Raw genomic sequence first — 18,552 nt, 5'->3', positions numbered from 1 at the left:
GCATGTTTGTCTTGCCTAGAACTCCCTTTATGGGGACTTTCAGGTCTTTGCGTCCCAGGCCTGTTCCAGAAAAGGTAGGAGGCAACCTCAATGGACCTGGGGGTGACCTCTGAGGGCTTCGCCACAGCTGTGGGACATGGCAAGAGGCTTTTGAATGGTCTGTTGGGGGCGCAGTATATCTCAGCTGGTGGGACCAATTAAACCAGAAGGCAGTCCCTGACAAACAGCCTGCATTGTTTAACCCCTGAGTAGCAGAACTTCTGACGAGAGCACAAAATATCTGACCACTATGACCTCTGGGAACAGAAGGTAATGCACTTGGAAGTGAGCAATGCTAATTTCAGTGAGGCTGATGCCCAGCCGGCAGTGAGGGTAGGTTCCCTTTCTTTCTCTTTTGTCCATTTCGTCTTTGGCTTCTTGGAGGTCTTGGAAAGGGCTTATTTCTTTGAGCCAGTGTATACCAGGAAAGCCAGAGATCTGGTGACTGTCACACTAGCTCTGTCTGTAGTCCTCAGACCCAGACAACACCTTATACCCATGCAGGCAAGGACTGTTGAAAGGCAGAGGCCAGGCCTGCCCAGGGGCAGCAGCTTGTGTCCTGTGGGATCTTGCCTGTGGACTCCAGGACAGTACCTTGGCACTTCGACACCGTTCTAAAGGGGAGGGAGGCACAGGGACACTGCCACCTAGACTCAACTCAGGAGCTGATTTCAGAATAGGCTGAAAAGGTGTCAGCCACTATGGGGGTGACAACATCTTTACAATGTATATACAGTGATGTTCACCCCAACCCAGCTTTCCTTTCAGTTAGATTTGTTCAAATAAATACCCCAAAATTTCCAGAATGAGCCCCAAGCTTCCAAAGACTCTTGAGCCAAAACCTGGCAGTACATTCTCTTTGCCTGGTCTAAAAGGGTGACATAGCATTTGCAAACAAATGTCACAGAGAAAAGAAGTCTACAGGTAAGCTCTCAGGCCAACCAGAATAGACAGGAATTGCTTCCTTATGGCTGTTAATAAAACGTGGAAGTTAGCAGCTTCAAACAAGCGGCCTTACAGGGCTGCGTAAGAAGCTACATTCCCATGATGCCCCAGTACTAACTGGCACAGCAGAACACACTTACTGCATTCTGGTGGCACTTTCCAACTCTGGAACCATTTCAGAAGGAGGCAAAAGCCAAAGCCATCCTCCATCACTCTAAAGGGTCTAGACTAAGGAAATGAAACCCCCAGACACAAAAACGCTCCATGGCCCCTGAAACGGTGACCAATGGCAAATAGCACACTTCCTAACAAGAGGGACTGAGGCCCACTGTGCCCCTTTTGCTGGATGGAATATAACTGGCCACGCAGGACGAGACAACGGGAACACGGCAGAAACATCACAGGGCTACATGAAAGGAGAAAGCCTGGCTACTACCACTTAACAGGTGGAATTATGAATGAACATGAATAAACAGAGGAAAACATGCAAAGATAACAATATGCACAGTCAGGATTAAGATGGCTCCTCTGACATCATCATGGTAGCACTTCTGGCATGTCATGACATCAGTAAATAGAGGGGAGGGTGAATTTAAAACTTTATTTGTCACAGGACAGACGCTTAGGACCCCAGAAGGTGACTACCAGGGTGTATATTCCTTTCTGGGCAAGAATCTTCTCGTCAAAGTTCTCAGGAAGCAAACGGCTCTTGGTTCTTGAGAGCTATGGAGGAAGGGGTAGGGTAGGAGCTGGGCATGTGTGTTGGTTTGGCCAACCCCAGCTGGACCCCAAGTTCCCCCATCCATCCAGGGATGACAGCACCCGATAGCAGGGCTCTTTGGCGGTCCGGCATCCAGCGACTGCCTCACCTGGGGCTCCTGCCACCTCACATGTCCCAGCAGGCCCCCACCCTGCCAGGGTACCTACCAGCCTCGTTTTGATTGGAGGGTACATGCAAACTCCAGTGGTCTCTTCCTTCATGGGGAGAGAGAGTGGAGGAGAGCAGCGAGAGTGGGCACAGTGGGGGCTGCTGGCGGGCTCTGCCTGCTCACGAGGGGAGGAAGGAAGACAGGGAGGAAGAGGTGGTAAGCCAGGAGGAGAGAGAGAGAGGAGAGAAGGGAGGGAGAGGAGAGAAAGACAGCACAGTGCAAGACGGATCTGGCAACCCAGACTGCTCTCAAGCCAGCATTACCCATGGCTGCTGTCTAGATGCTGTTAGCCTCTGCAGGGCTACCTGCCAGTCCCACCCATTGCCCTCCTCTCTGTCTCTCTGACCTCTGACCTCTCTTCTCCAATGCATGAGCAGAAGGACAAACCAAACCCCTTCCCAGGGTTGGCAGTCAAACTATCTCCCTGAGCCAGGAGCATAGGACTAGGAGCAGTCCCCACTCCGCCCCCACCCCCTGACCCCCAACCCAGAGCATCACCAGGGTTCTGAAGCATTGCTCAGGCCAAGTCACAAACAGAGCCATGAGTTAGCAATGGCAGGCATAGGAGCAATACGCGGGCGGCCATACGCTTGAGAGCATTTGCTTTCTATGCCCAGGGCCTTCCCACCCTCAGCCAAGGAAGGGTCTAACTTGTGCAGGTGGGAGAGTGTCGGTCAAGGATGCCAAGAAAGAGTTACACGCCTAAGAAGCAGAGTTCAGGATCTCATACTTCCGGCTCTCTGCCATCCGGGTTCAGAACTCAGACAGAGCCTCCCACTTTTCTCACCCATGAGTCCAGGTTTAGGGATCCCCTACTGGAAGAGGGGGTGCCCTGTTACTCAGCTGGAAGACATACCAAGCATTGTGGAGCAAGTGCCACACTTTGGGGTTGCAGGGAGGGATCTGAGGAGTGCCACGTGCCCAGCAAAGGTACAAAGCTTGTTGGAGTGAGGATGGGGATGGAGATAGAAGATGTTCAGGGTTAGGAAGCTAGGACTGCTGGAGGGTTAGTGTGGGCTTCAGGGAGGGACCACTCACTCCAGAGAACAAACACATGCATCCTTTAGCTCAGGAAACTTGGCGGCATCCCATAGTGAGGATTAAAATACAGCCTCTGGGTAGCTTTCACTGAAAAGAATGATCAAGGAAATTACAGGCCGCCTTCCTTCTCTAAATCCTTCTGATTCTGTCCTCTGATAACCACAGAGCTGAGCAGCTGCCAGGGGCTTTCACAGTCATAACCTCCCCAACAGTCTGGCTCCGCATTCACACTTGGGAGCTGCAGAAATTGTTTCTGCAAAGTTGGAACCCCAGGTGCCACCCCCTCTTTTTTGATTGTTTCTAAGTCCTTTCTTCAGAGCTAAGCGAATCCATATTAGCCACCTGCGGGTCGAGTTTACCAGACTACTTAAAAATCCTCCTCCTGTTCTCTTTGGTCCCCAAGAGAGATCCTACCTGCTTAAGAAGTTCCAAGAGGATGCCTGTAGGAGGCTGGCTGGTATCATGACCCCAGGGTGTCCACGTTCCAGCTAGAACCAGCCACACCCAGGGACCCTCCACACATACCTCCTCATGTAAGCCCCTGGGCCCTTGCTCCTGCTGACAGTAGCAGGAACTTAGCATAGGTTTAGTGAAAGAAATAAAACCTGTCACAGATAACCAAGAAACATCACAACACCTAATGGTCAGGATTTGGACTGATGATGATTGGGAGTGACTCAAGACTTTGTCCAGCGCTGGACTTTTATGGTAAATGTTGATCATTGCTCCAATACTTCTGATCTTCCTAAATAGTTACCTGGGTAGGTGTAAGCAAATGAACATTCCCGGACTCCTAGTAAATCCACAACCTTGAGTCTTAGTCAATGGACAGGAATCAATAACAGGGTACTTTGTCTATGCCAATGTGCTTTTTCTCCTGCCTCTTCCCTTTTTGCTTGGGGCATTTCTGCATCTATTACACCACATTTTGGAATAGATAATTAGAGTTTGAGTTTGAAAATGTGACTCTTGGGAGCATGGAAAGATTCTTGGCATCGATAAATAATTGTGGAATTGTGGGGGTTTCTTTTTCCCAGGCTCAGAAAAGGACATTGCTGGTCTGAGTAGAAAAGTAAGTCAGACAGATAGAGAAAGGAAGACAGTCTAGAATACCGAGTAATGAGGCCCCAGTGAGTTATCTCCCTCTCTACAGGCCTAAGCTGGGAATGCAGACTAAAGGGCAAGGAAGACCAGAGTTCCTGGTCAAGTTGAGCTAGGGAGGCTGTAGGTCCCAGGACAGAATGATGGCCGGTAAGTGAAAACAAACAGTGATCCCCCAGAAGCCCCATTAGAGATGCAGAGGGAATCTTAGATGCATCTATGAATACACACAGTGAATGACCAGTCTTCTCTACACCCCTCCTGAACCCTGGGGAGCAAAGAACCATGGGAAGATTGATGGACACCTTGACTTGAGATTTAGGTTCAGCCCGCTTGGAAGAATGGAGTTCAAAACAAATACTAAGTTGTTGAGCTGGCTGGAAACCCAGTCCTGATACCTCACCAAGGCCTGAGCCCATGTCCCATGTGGCCTTCCTCAGACCAGACCAATGTCTCCCAGTCACATACACACTGCACTGGCATGCCATGTTCCAGGACGCAGTGGCTCCGCTTTGTAGCCTTGTGGCGAGGAGTTTATAAGATATACAGCTCAGAGCGGGGCAAGCCCCACCAAGAAAGATTCAAGAACAGAAAGTAGATGGATGTTTATGGTCTGTGACCAGCAGGAGGTAGTCTGACTGGCTGACCCAATATGAGGCAGGGCTCGGCAGGGCTCTGCGTGCCTAGAGTTTTCTCTCTCTGTTTTTCAAGATGGGGTTTCTCTGTGTAGTTTTGGAGCCTATCCTAGAACTCACTCTGTAGACCAGGCTGACCTTGAACTCACATAAACCCACCTACCTCAGCCTCCTGAGTGCTGGTTTTAAAGGCGTGAGCTATCACCACCCAGCAAGTTCTTTTTCTTTTTCTTTTCCTTTCTTCCTTCCTTCCCTTTTTCCTTCCTTCCTTTTTCCTTCCTTCCTTCCTTCCTTCCTTCCTTCCTTCCTTCCTTCCTTCCTTCCTTCCTTTCTTCCCTCCCTTGAACCTGGATACTTTGAAACACTCCACAGATTCTGGGCCAAGATGAAGAGTCCTAACATGGCATTAGTTCTCATAGAATCTTGGTGGAACATAACTGAATGAATGCCAGAACATCTGGTCCTTTTCTTCCCTCTCCATTTTCTTTCTGGTGCTGGCCTGGGGATTATGGGGTATTGTAGACATCTCAACCAGGAGGAGAGAGGATACTGGAAAAGGGGTTTGAGCTTGGAAGATGGCTATGGGAGTTCACTTGCTGTGTGATTAGAGGACTGGACAGAGGCTTTGAGCTTCGAGGTGACTAAAGGAGAGAGGTCACCTGCTGTGTGACGAGTGTCAGCACAGAATTCTAGCATTCTTGTCTACCTTCCTCTTCTGAAGGGAAGATCCAGAGAGCAGGAGTGGCTGGAGCCAAGAGTACAGATCTGGCAACCAATAAACCTTGCCTCGTCCATGCCGAGTCTCTCGGACAGCAAACACAACCCTGTCCATTTTCATGTCTCACAAGGTAACTGCAGGGACCCAACATGGTTGAGGCTTTGAGACCATCCCAGAGCTTCCTCCAAGCCCAGGCTCTGGAGCTGAAGTTGAGGCCAGCAGACCTGGCAAGCTTCAAGGAAGAGGGACTGGTTAGGGGGGCAAAGAGACATGTCCTGACTCAGTCGCCCTCCATGAGGCCTGGGTTCTAGTTTCAGGCCTGATGCTGATCTGCTGTGTGAGTTTGAACAAGTCCATATCCCTGTCTGAGCCTTGGTTCCTATGTCTGTAGGGGAAAATTAGGATGGAGTGGCCCCGAAGCTCACTCCCACTGACAGAATGGACAGCAGCCAGGAAAGGAGCTGTGCTTCCACGGCTGCACCCCAACCTCAATTCTAGGACACAGAAGTGGACACAATTACCGACACAGTGGTTCCTGGGAGCAGCTTTCCCAGTCCCAAGTGCTGACTCCACTCTTTCCTGAGATGTCCAATGGCAAAGTGAGACAGATGCTTCTCTGCAGAAGGGACATGAAAGGGGACCAGGCAAAGGGAAAAGCAGGACTGCCAAGTCTCCCTCCCCCCCTTTCATTCCTTGGCACTCATGGAAACAGGATTCACCTGGAGCAAGAGAAGGTCAGAGCCTAAGGTGCCAAGGAGTGCGCCACTGTCCTCTGCAGAACCTGTGGATGCATGCTTAGACCTCAGGGCATCTGAGTCACTGTGAACCTCACTGGGCGGCTGTCTTACCGCAGCCCGAGGACCTCAGCTGCATATACAGTACCGCATCCCAGACCCCATTTGACAGCTAAGTCAGAGTAGTCCAAAGATGCAGAGAGGCAGCCCAAAGGGAGTAGGCGACAGTCCCTGAAGGAGGACAGTCACTTGACACACTCTGGAAGTCCCTACCGTGTGCTCTTTCCTTTCTAATCTCAATCTGCAATATCCAAGCCAAGATCTTTTGAGTCTACAAGTAATTAAATCTATATAACCGAACATAAATTTTCAAGAGGAATCCTATTACCCTCATAAAAAGTCATGATGCATTTTTTTTTCTTTTCTTTTTTTTTCCCCCCCCCCCCCCGAGTCAAGGTTTCTCTGTGGGATGATCCTAGCTGGCTTGAAACTTGCTTTGTAGAACTGGTCTTGAACTCACTGAGATCTGCCTGCCTCTGCCTCCTAAGTGCTAGTATTAAAGGGGTGCACCTCCACAGCCCGACATAATCATAGTTCTTAACTATGGTCAACAAACTGACCAGGGTTCTTAGATCCACCAGGCCCTCTAGTAAATTAATGCTTTCTTCATGCTGGCTTTTGAAAAAGTCAGGGTCTCACACAATAACCCAAGCCAACCTGAAATTCATGGCAATCTTCCTTCCTTGGCCTCCCAAGGGCTGAGATCGCAGGTGTGTGCTATTATGCCTGGGTGAGACTATTTTAGTTGTCAACCAAACTCCTCCTCTTCGCACTGTAAAACCCAGTGGCCCCAGGCAGGGAATAGCAGCTTACACAGGCACATATGGTGTCTACTGCGGCAGAACTGAACAGCTTGGAAGTTGCCCATGAGTCCAACTCAGAGGGACAGCTTTCCCCAGCTCCTAAATCCTGCTGCACGTAGCTCCTTGCTACACGTGGTCCTCAGAACTTAGCTGTCTCCTCCATTCTCCCTCCTAGGTTCTCAGGATGCACCCTAAGAGTTTCTAGATCTTTCCAGCTAGTTGCCCTCCAGCTGAACTGGATGTTCTAAGGTGGCTGCCAGGCATTCCATCTCCCATGAGGCCCTCCTGGACAAGAGACTTCAGCTGGGATGTATCTGGCAGCTCCTGACTTTCCTCCATGTCTCCTCTTCTCCTCCCCATCCTGGAAGTGACAAATTCCCCAAAGATAAGGTCAGATTTTCCCCCCAATCCAATGCAGAGAGCATAGGAGGAGGGGTCAGATCCCAAGGTTCCAGATCCCATGTAGTCCTGTGGGATTTGTCTATTACAGGACTCAGTTTCTATATCTGTGCAAAGGCTGATGAGGTCACACGCTGTGGTTACTCTGTTGGGAAGGCAGGGGAAAAGGGTACTTTGGTCTTGACAACTCATCTAACAAGAAGACCATGAATCACTATGACATACACTCAATTGTGATGGTCCCCAGAGCAGGGTCTTCCTTGGTAGCTCTCAGCTGCTCTTAGACTGGTCCAACTTGCTAGGCCAAAAAGATGGCTGTAGAAATGACAAGTACTGTGTCTACCCAGACTCTACCGAAAGCCTGCTGCAGAGTCCTTCCTTTGCAAGCTGATGCCCAAGGACTCTTCGTTCTGGCCTCTCCCTAGGCATCTTCTATACAGCTCTTGCATGGTGCTTGGTCATTTATCAACCTGGCCACCCTCTATTTATCAAGCTGCCCTCTAACCTGGAGCTATCCCACAACTAAGTCCAAAGCTCTCAGGAGATAAGTTCCTTTTTTACTTCATAGCCCAAATGGTGACTTATGACCAGCCCAAAGTGGACCATGATTTATGCTCAACTTTATTGAGATATTAAACTGAGCCTGGCCAAAAGTTAGCCTTGTGTGCTTCTCTCTCTCTCTCTCTCTCTCTCTCTCTCTCTCTCTCTGTGTGTGTGTGTTTCCCTCCCTCCCTCCTTTCCTCTTACTCTTCTGAGAACACTTCTGTGACAAACAATGTCACCCTGATATCCCTGGTTTAGTGAAGACACGATACTATCCAATGACAAGATTCTTAAAGGGGGGCAAAAAGCTGAAGATGCAGCTCAGCTGGCAGATGCTTGCGGGGTGCTCAGGAAATTCTGGATTCAATTCTCAACACTGCATAAACCAGGCGTGGTGGTGGTACACACCTGATATGGTAGGTTGAAAAAACAATGGCCCTGGAAGGGACTGGCATTATTAGGAAGTGTAACTTTGTTGGAATAGATGTGGTCTTGTTGGAGGAAATACGCCACTGGGGAGGCAGGCTTTGAGGACTCATTTATGCTCAAGTGACACCCAGTGTCTCAGACCACTTCCTGTTGCCTATGAGTCAAGATGTAAGACTCTCAGCTCCTTCTCCAGCACATCTGCCTGCCTGCAGCCTTGCTCCAGCCATGATGAGAATGGATTAAACCTCTGAACTGTAAGCGAGCCTCCCCAATTAAATGTTTTCCTTCATAAGAGTTGTCGTGGTCATGGTGTCTCTTCACAACAATATGAACCCTAACTAAGGCAGCTGATATCCCAGACTCAGAAATTAGAGGGAGGAGGATTAAACGAAGTTCAAGGGTATCTCTGGCTACATGGCAAATTCAAAGTCAGCCTGGGCTACATGAGACCTTGTCTCAACAAAACAAAACAAAACACAAAATGGTTGTGTGTGTGTGTGTGTGTGTGTGTGAAGAGTGGCCAGATACTAAAGTAAGAACTTTCCTGCCTGACTCCTTTGGTGCTCTGTCCTCTAAAAAGGGCTTCTCACCTGCAGAAATCCCACGAGGGCCACTATCCCTAATGGAAGACCTGTTACGGGAAAGATGATGATAAGGCATAAGGGGTCTGGAAAGCCAGCGAAGAGCCTTGAGCCAGTGTTTCAGACCAGATGGATTGCCAAAAGCAACAGCACCAGATGGGCGGGCATGCAGGGCACAGCCTGGGAAGCCAGGAAGCTGAGACCCAAGCATGGCGGAGCCCTGTTACACTTGAGGAGCAGCAGGCAGGCACAGGCAGGACCCCTGCGGCCACCCTTTGAGGAGAAGGAGCACCCCTTCATCAAAGGCCCCAAAAGTTAATGGGGCCCTGGTGTCTGACCCTTTGTGAGAGCTTCCAGGATAAAGGAAAGCCCTCCAGCGGCAGTGAGAGTCCACCTCTCCATTCTCCCACTGCCAGACACCTACGGGCTGTGGGTTTTCCACTTTTAGAAAAATAAGACGTTTACCAGAGGAGTGGCTTCTGTGAAATCCATCAGCAGGTCACCTGGCCCCAAGGTAAAGGTGCCTCCGTGGTCAGAGGGACTCTGTGAAGGCAGAAACATCCCCAGTTAGCGATGCCCAGAGCAGAAGACAGGGCTCACAAAAAGGGAAGCGGCTACTCTTCGCTCAGGGTGCAACTTCTCCCCTCCCTCAGCAGTGTACAAAATAGCCAGGCTGAACCCCAACTTTCAATCTGCAAAAGCTGCAAACTACTTTCCTTAAGTGCTTTGAGTCTTTTTTTTTTTTTTAATTGGTTTTTGGGGAAATGTTTTACAGAGTCTGTAGAATACATAACTAGAACAAAGAAGCCATCCTACACGGAGAGTCAGGCAACTTAAAGGAGCTAAATTGGCCAGCGGCATAATAATAGGAAGGATGCCTAGGAGGTCGCTAGAACCTCTGAAGACTGTTCAAGGGAATGTTTTGTCCTGCCTTGAGGTCTTAGCTGCCCGGGTAGATTCTAGGCCCATTGAGGAAGTGCAAAACACAACTCACAGCCCATCAATTTGACATCGGGCCCTGAACTAGAGAGACGGCCAGGAGAGGGATCCCTGGAGCTTTTGAGAGGATATGGTTGCTCACCATTGCACACTCTCCTCTGTAATACTGCAGTCTGATCTTCAACCAGCTGTAGGATACAGAAAAGGAACCTGTCTCCCATTTGACACACTGTAAGAAGAGTCCCGATTCCAGGCAGTGAAACTGGTATGGTGGCTTACATTTCTAATCCTCGCATGTCGGAGGCTAGGGCAGAAGATTTCCAATGGGTTCAAACCGCAGAGTAAGTACTCGACCAACCAGTTATGTAGCAAAACTCTACCTCAACAAAACAAAACTCAAAAAAGATTCCAGGATTCACTGTATAGAATGCCAGAGAGCCTTGGTTTGCATTAGTCAACTCTGAGGGGTCCCGTCACATTTTAGACATATATGGAAATGGCCTTGGGAAAGATGGACCTTGTTCATACAGTATATGGGCCTGGAACACTGCTGTTTAGAGACTGGGAGCTACACAAGCGTCAGGGATCCAATGGCCATCACAAGGCCCAGTGAGGTTTCTGTGCCGATCTGAGCATTGCTGCTGACTTTCTCATCTTCAGGAGGAGGGGAAGCTAAGGCTCATGGGAAATGGGCTTTCAAAGAGACTGCCCTTTGGGGAGCTCTCGCTGGTGTGTGAATGGGGGAGCTTGAGTCCCCTGGAGCTCCCATCTTGCTGCCAGGGCACCTGCTCCCTGTACACATCTTTCCTCAGGAAGTAGCATGGACCACAGCCATCTTCGACTCAGCATGTACTTGGACAGGAACGGATTCAGTTGTATTTGGACCAATCCCCAAAGAGTGATCAATGACAGAGTCACACGGAAGCACAAGAATGTTTCATGAAAGGTCTCTGCCACCAGCATTCATGTTTGCATTTTCATGAGACTGGTATTTCTCATTTCCAAACTATTAACGCACCTTATCCAATATAAGGTATGGGATGCAAACATGTCTATATTTTTATTTCTCCAAATCGTCCATCATAGAGTGGGGTTGGGGGCACTGCTCTTCCCTTGACTTTTATTATATTTTTTTTTAAGATTTATTTATTTATTTATGCACACAATGTTCCTCCTGCATGTACAGGCCAGAAGAGGGCACCAGAACTCATTGCAGATAGTTGTGAGCCACCACGTGGTTGCTGGGACTTGAACTCAGAATCTCTGGAAGAGCAGCCAGTGCTCTTAACCTCTGAGCCATCTCTCCAGCTCCCGACTTTTATTATATTTTAAGATGCTTTAAAACATATTTTATCTTTTGAAGTTACATTTATTTGTTGTATGTGCGTACACATGCATACACACACACATGCATGTGCACACATATGCCACAGTGCGGGTATGGAGGCAAGAGAACAACTTTGGGGAGTCAGCTCTCTCCTTACCCCATGTAGGTCTTGGGGATCAAATTCAGGTCGCCAGACTTGGTGTCAAGCACCTTTTATTCGTCTGTTGTTTGTTTGTTTTCAGAACAGGATGTCATTACATCGCCGTGGAAGCCTGTCCTGGAACTCACTAAGGAGACCAGGCTGGCCTTGAACTCATAGAGATCCACCTGCTTCTGCTTTCCAAATGCTGAGACTAAAGACGTGGCTGCTGTACCTGTCTTTAAAGCCACCCAGCGCCACAGAGAGGTATAAAACAACATCACCCCCAAGAATCTCTTAAACACACCCTAAGTCACAGTGCATGCTTTTAGTTTCATACCATAAAATGTCTCTCATAAATAGTTGTCATTTATCTTGTTCTTTTTTAAATTAATTAATTAATTTGTTTGTTTGTTTAAGACAGGGTTTCTTTGTATAACAGCTGACTTCCCTGTAACTCGCTTTATAGACCAGGCTGGTCTCAAACTCACAGAGATCCGCCTGCCTCTGTCTCCTCCAGTGCTGGGATTAAAGGCGTGCGACAACACTGCCCAGCTGCTCCTTTTAGTTTTAATTATCAACTCTTTTGCCTTGGAACCAACCTTACTCTCATTTTAAACCGGCTTTGCTTTTTGAAAGGCAGGTCTCTCATTAACCCCGCACTCACTGTATAGTGGAGGAGATCCAGAACTTCTGATTCTGCCTTCACCCCAGTCGGGATTATGGCTATGCGCCACTGTGCCTGGTCTACCTGTGCTGGGGATCAAATACATGGCTTTAACTCTACCAGCCGAGCTAAACCATCAGCCTGGTTTTACCGCTTTTGAATGTGTGTATGCATGCATCTTTTATGCAAAACTCAAATGCTCAAGCATTTGCCATTCACTAAGTGTGTATTATGCCTCAGGCTCTTTCCCATACCTTGGCCCCTGGAGACAGTGGGCTCTTGACTTCTGACTTCTGAGGCGAACTGACTTTCTGGATTTTGGGGGACGCCAGTGGCACCGAGGCTTGAGTGGCAGACATCGTGGTGTTTGTGGTTGTGGCTGTGGTGGCTCCCACTGCCTCAGCCAGGTCTGGAGGGAGGTCATCTTCATCACTGCGGTTACTAAAAGCACATATAGCTCTGCTCATTACAATAATACACAGGCTGTGAGAGGGCCAGGGAAGGGAGGGAGGGGAGGCCAAGGTGGGAGACCATGGCTTCCAAATCGATGCTCACTCAATCGCAAGCTTACAAGACAAGATACAAGGCCAAAAGCCAGTGTGTGTCATCGTGACAAACCACACATAACATGATATTTATGATTTGAGCCATAAACAAAGAATTCTACGACATGACATGCATTCCCAGTTGCGTAGCCACCCCACTATATATTCCCCAACCCTGTGCCTGTCTCAGTGAGCTTGCCTATCCCCGAAGCCTCATGGAAGCATGTGATGCTTTCAAAGTCCAGCAACACTGTTGTATATGTCAAAATGTCTTGGCCTTTTATGTTGAGAAATGCCCCACTGCATGGCCATACCATAATTTCTTAGTTGTGTGTTCATGAACCATCTCATCTCATGAACCATCTCTCTAACCCTTATTTTAATTTTTAAAGATTTTTTATTAGTTATTATTTTTATTCAGGTGTATGTGTGTGGATATATGCATGTGCCAATGGAGGCCGGAAGTATCAGATCCCCCCCACAGCTGCAGCCACAGGCCATCATGAACCACATGACATGGACACTGGTACCCAGACCTCTGCAGTGTGTACTGGAGCTGTCAGCCTTGCCAGGTTTTTACCTTGTTTTTTAAAAAGTTAGTCATACAATGAGTGACACAGAAGAGAGGGGTGAATATTTTTTTTTACCTTATGTAAAAGTGCTCTAATCCTAAAAACAGAATCACTATTTGTTTTTACATAAAAAGCCATTTTAAAAAACCTAGCTCATTTCTTACAGTAGGAAGTCAACCCACAGTGCCTAAAATAGGAAAAATTCCAAATATTTCTTTCTAAAAAGAATATTTTTAAAAAATGTTTTATTTCTCTGTGTATGTATATGCACCATGTGTGTGCAGCTACCCTCAGTGACCAGCAGATGGCATCAGATCCCCTGGAGCTGGAATGACAGGCAGTTGTGAGTCACCTCATTGGGGGTCCGAAGGTAGCAAGTGCTTTCAACCACTGAACCATCTCTCCAGCCCCCTCTTAAAAAAAAAAGTTGTTTTTTTTTTTTTTTGCCTTAGAACTTATAGCATATTAAGAACTTACAGCATATAAAGAAACATTTAAAATCCAGTAAGCCTCCAACCTTCAGTTTCTGAGGTAATTCATGATAAACTCATAAAACTTGGTTGCTGCTTTACCAATGCAGCCCAGGCTAGCTCAAACTCCTGGTCTTCCCACTGATGCCTCCCTGGTGCTGGGATTACAGTCATGTGCCACCACACATGGCCTTCAAACACTGTAACAGGTTTCCATGGAGAAGATCTTTGCCTTGGAATTCTTTTCTTTTTTCTGAATGCAGAAGTGCAAAGGGGAAAGGATTATTTTTTTAAAAAAAAAAAAACAACACAGGCAATTTGGTGATTAGGTGAAATTTTCTATCCTTCCAGGCCACCTATAGTCAGTCATTATTTAATATGATTACCTCTCCCAAATAGGTATAACATTCTGAATTCTAAAAGGTGAAAGGAAAGGCAAACCCTGCCAGCCTGTCCTGGAGGAAGATGTTCATGGTTTAATATGTTCCCCAGAGATCCTCAGAGGTGTAATCATCTGAGTCCCAGCCACTCTGGCTCTTCTAGAAACACTGTCGCTGTATGTCCCCAGGTTTCCATCAGGGCTGGGGAGAGGGCACGTGGCTGCACTTAAGTCCCCTTGAGCTGCCCCTTTACCTTCCCACAAGGAGCTAATGGGACATCTCTGCTGGCTGTTTGGGGTTGGCCTCTGGCACTGTACCCCAACTTCCCTCTGCATCCTGGATCCCTACAGTCTTTGGCCAGACCCCTCACAAAATCCCTTGGATGGGTATGAGCTCACTTTACAGATAAAGGAAAAGCACTTGAAGCTAGACTGGGGTCCCAGACCTGTAATCCCAGCTACTCAGGGGGCTGAGGCAGGAAGGTCAGAAGTCAAAGGCTGCCTGGGGAAAAATGGGCTAGAGGTGTAGCCCCATGGTAAGCCCTGGCTTCGCCCTGGTGAGGCCTCCAATACTTAGAAAGAAATGAATGGAAGAACAGAAGAGGTGAAAACAGGGGACCGAAGACACAGCTCAGCATTAAAGCATTTGTAGTCCAAGCCTGAGGACCAGAGTCTTGATCTCTAGAAACCCACATAAATGAGGTGGGTCTGGTAGTCTCCGAAAGCATAGCAGGGGCCCCCGTGCATGCTGGTTAGCGACTAACCATGTCAGTGCACTTTGGGTTTGGCTTTGCCTCCGTCAATAAGGTGGATTCCTGATCAACCTTTGTCCTCTAAATACATACAGGTACACACGCACACACGTGTGCCCACACACATGCAAACATGCATCATACATACGGCACACACACATACACACAAATGGAAAAGAAAGAAAGTCTGGTCCAACGTGTTCATCTCTCAGGATCCCAGAGCTACACAGGAGCCTGAATGTTATCTAGAATCTCGGGAGCCCTAGGCTGCCCACATTTTCTACCGTGCCTGGAGATTCCTCTGCATCTAAGAAACACCATACCCAGGGGGGGTCAGGGCTGAGCCACAGCTGGGGCCAAAAACAGGAACTCCATTGCAATCAGTACTCCAACCTGCGGCTGAGTCTTGTTCGGGGTGAGATTTACAAGTCCGTCTTTGCCCCCTGTACATTATGAAGCAATGAGGTGAGATGGGAGATGGGGATCACCACAGCCACTCTGCTGTACCCGACATGCTTGGGACAGCAGCCAAGAGAATTTTGCTGGATTAAGTGGAAGGAAACTGGGTAGGTCCTGACATCATATGTGGCCCCTTGCTTCTCTCTGGTTCTGTCGACCGATCATGCTAAGCATTTTACTATCAAGCCAGGGGATGCCGAGGCAGCTTCCCTTATGGCCTCTGGTGATTACTAAGGTAACCATTCACCCATGCAATCCTCCTCTAAAGTGTGAGCTGGGCCTAACAAGGTGTTTCCAATAAACGGAACATGGCAAAAACAACAGGATGTCTTTGCTGCGATGAGGCTATGCAAGACTAACCTTCCTCTCGCTGGCATTCTCTCTGTTCTGACAGAGAAACCTTTCAAGACTGTAAGCTCAGGGTAACCTGGGTCCAACAGCCTCCTTGCCTATAGATTCTGATAGCAAGCACATAAAGGAACCCTCAGAGGTGACCAAGACCCTAGGGAACAATCTGTAGCCTTGCGAGAGACCCCAACAGAGAAGCCCAGAGAGGCTCTGCCAGACTCCCAGTCCTCTAACTGGGAGGAGGCAAGCATGGAATGCTGAGAATAGTTTACTATACCACAGTCAACGAGGACAAGGGTGACCACTGTGTGATGTTTTCATGAAGAAAACTCTGGTTCCATTACAACCTAATTGGGAATTAAACAAAATCTGGGGGATGCCCATCTGAGAGGGTGCCTGGGGCAGGGATATCACTAAATGTTCATGCATAATGAGACAGGGGTATACAAGCGTAGAACTCACAAACTGTATTGTCTTGTTAACTTCCTCACTCGGGGAGGCTTGATTTCTGGCTTCTCCACAGCTGGCTGGGCTGTTTCCACACGTATAGGAATGGGGCTTCTGGAGACAAAGCAAAGCAAAGCAAAACAACAGCAACAACCAAAGGTTAATGCCCTTGTATTCTTCTTCTGAACTGCTTCTCGCTTAATAGACAGCTTATTGATTCTGATGGTTCAGAAACCCAATTGCTCTTGACTTTCGGTTCTACTTAATAATTGACATTATACTACAAATGCAGAAAAGCCCAAAATCAAATAGACAAGCAAAAATTAAAGAGATGGGACCATAGCAAGTGGGGAATTACATATAACTGGGTGAAGTACCAAATAAAACTGCCTTGCCTCCAAAGCCCAACCTCAGTACGAGGGATTGGTTCATAGCCAGGTCTTGCTGTGAAATGAATGAAGAAAAACCCGTGATTAACACAGCTTTAGCTCCCAATATCTGGTAGCCATGATAGTTAGTCTAATAGCCCACAGGGGCTGTGACTATAGTACATAATGAAGCTACAGTGTACAGTAAATACTATATCTAAAACATATTTTAAATGAGAACATATAATCAGAACAATTATAGGACTGTTTCTAAAACATTTTAATACTATGTATATGAGAAAATGTTTTTAAAAAGAGATGACTCAGTGGTTAAGAATTGAGTACTGTTCTTCCAGAGGACCTGAGTTTTATTCCCAGCACCCATGCTGGGGGGTCTCATGATTATCCATAATGCTTCCAGAAGATGTGATGCTCTCCTCTAGCCCCTCAGGGCATCTATACACAGTTACATGAACACATACACATAAATAAAAGTAAAAATATATTACATTTTCCTTTTGTTTTTCCTCAATCATTTATGACAACCCAAAGGCTCTTTTTAAAACTGACTTTTATCATGTTTTATTGATTTATTCTCTGTGTGTGTTCAAGTGTGTATATAGAGGCTGGAGAACAGACAGAATTTAAGAGTCAATTCTCCTCTATCATGTGGGTCTGAGGATTAAACTGAATTTGTAAGACCTTACAGTGGGGCCTTTTAATCAATTTCAGTCATCTTCCTAGCCCCAAAGTGGCGATTTTAAGGGAAATCTTTAATATATTTTTATGGTCATAACTAATTTTATATTTTTTTTAAAAAACAGTGATCACCTCCTAACACCAAAGAGTCATCGAAACAAGGTGAGGCCCCAAGCAAGGGACCCTGACAGATCAATGGACACTTCCGCATGTCTATTTTCTCTTCTATTTACTGTCTGCTTATGTGGTATGTTTGTAGCCAGCGACTAGCAAATGCTTGTGAATAAACATAGGAAAGAATGAATAAGGAATTTGAGTCCATGTGCTGAATTCATGGTCCCCTAGACCAGAACTGCAGGGTAGCCATACACGGTCCCTTAAACGACCATATCTCCTAGGGTTCTAAGCCTGATGCAGGGAAGATCATCGATGTAAGTAAGATGCCTGGCTGAATGCAGGGTACCATCCCTACCACCTGACATGGAAGAGGTCTCAGCAGCAGGCCAAGGGGTAGGGACCAGAATGAAAGCAGGGAGGAACCCGTCAGGAGGAAATTCAGGCTGAGTTTACTCCAAAGGCAATGGCAGTAACTAAAGGTTTTAGTCTGAGGAGTGGCATTATCAAGTTAGCATTGTAAAAATATCCTCAGAGCCAAGAATGTACTGGGGGGAGAACAAGGGTATTAATGATCTACAGTAAGAGACAGGGGTAGGGAGGCATTGTGGAATACTTTTACACTGTGTGAAGATGTGCTGCTGTGATTGGTATAATAAATTGCTGAGCAGCCAATAGCTAGGCAGGAGATAGAGGCGGGACTTCCTGGCAGAGAGAGGAAAAGAGAACATCACCCAGATGGACACACAGAATGGGAGAGAGGTAAAAGTCATGGGGTAGAACTCAGATTAATAAAAATATGGGTTGATTTAAGTTATAAGTGCTAGTATAAAAAAAGACTAAGCTAAGGCTAAGCTTTCATAATCAATAATAAATCTCCGAGTCATTATTTGGGGGCTGACATGCAAGGACAGTCCAATGAGAAAGCTTCTTATAGGGAAGGACAGGGATTAAGTTCCTGAACATATTTTTGGAGATAACACGAAACTCAAATTGATGGATGATGGTGACCAATTAGACAAGGGGATGAGGTGGGTAGCGGGCACAAGGACTCTTGAGTTTCAAGCTTGGGTAGGAGACAGATAATAGCGATGCTGTTCTCCAAGTCTGGAGACGGGTGAGGGAAGGACAGTGGGTAGGGAGGGGAACAGCCATTGTTTGGTTAGTTTGCTCTTTCTAGTGCTGGGGATGGAACTCAGGCCCTTGTACATGACAGAAAAGAATTCTCCACCTCAGCTGCCCCTTCCCCAAGCTAGAATTAAGTCCCCAAAAAGTCCAGGAGTGAATGTGTCCCTGTCCTTGGAGGATGACTAACTTGGATGAGAATGCAGATTGGAAATCACAAGAACCAACAGAAACGTCAGCTCTAA

At 47.3% G+C, this 18,552-nt stretch overlaps 1 protein-coding gene across 4 annotated transcripts in view; it reads right to left on the bottom strand.

Moving 5' to 3' along the window:
* Window positions 1-18,552, bottom strand: part of Epb41l4b (erythrocyte membrane protein band 4.1 like 4B) — a 149,251-nt gene that overhangs the window by 13,266 nt on the left and 117,433 nt on the right. Inside the window, exons 20-23 of one of the 4 annotated variants that reach the window (XM_057790424.1) lie at window positions 16,017-16,115; window positions 12,284-12,470; window positions 9,423-9,500; window positions 1,912-2,028 (exon numbers count right to left, since the gene is read on the bottom strand). In XM_057790424.1, coding sequence (XP_057646407.1) covers window positions 1,912-2,028; window positions 9,423-9,500; window positions 12,284-12,470; window positions 16,017-16,115 — 481 coding nt within the window. The remainder of the gene's footprint in view (window positions 1-1,911; window positions 2,029-9,422; window positions 9,501-12,283; window positions 12,471-16,016; window positions 16,116-18,552) is intronic. The other 3 variants (XM_057790425.1, XM_057790426.1, XM_057790427.1) reach the window with 3 other exon arrangements.

This window comes from Chionomys nivalis, chromosome 16, assembly GCF_950005125.1.
Source record: "Chionomys nivalis chromosome 16, mChiNiv1.1, whole genome shotgun sequence".
Lineage (NCBI taxonomy): Eukaryota > Metazoa > Chordata > Mammalia > Rodentia > Cricetidae > Chionomys > Chionomys nivalis.
This window is presented reverse-complemented; position numbering and strand designations above follow the sequence as displayed.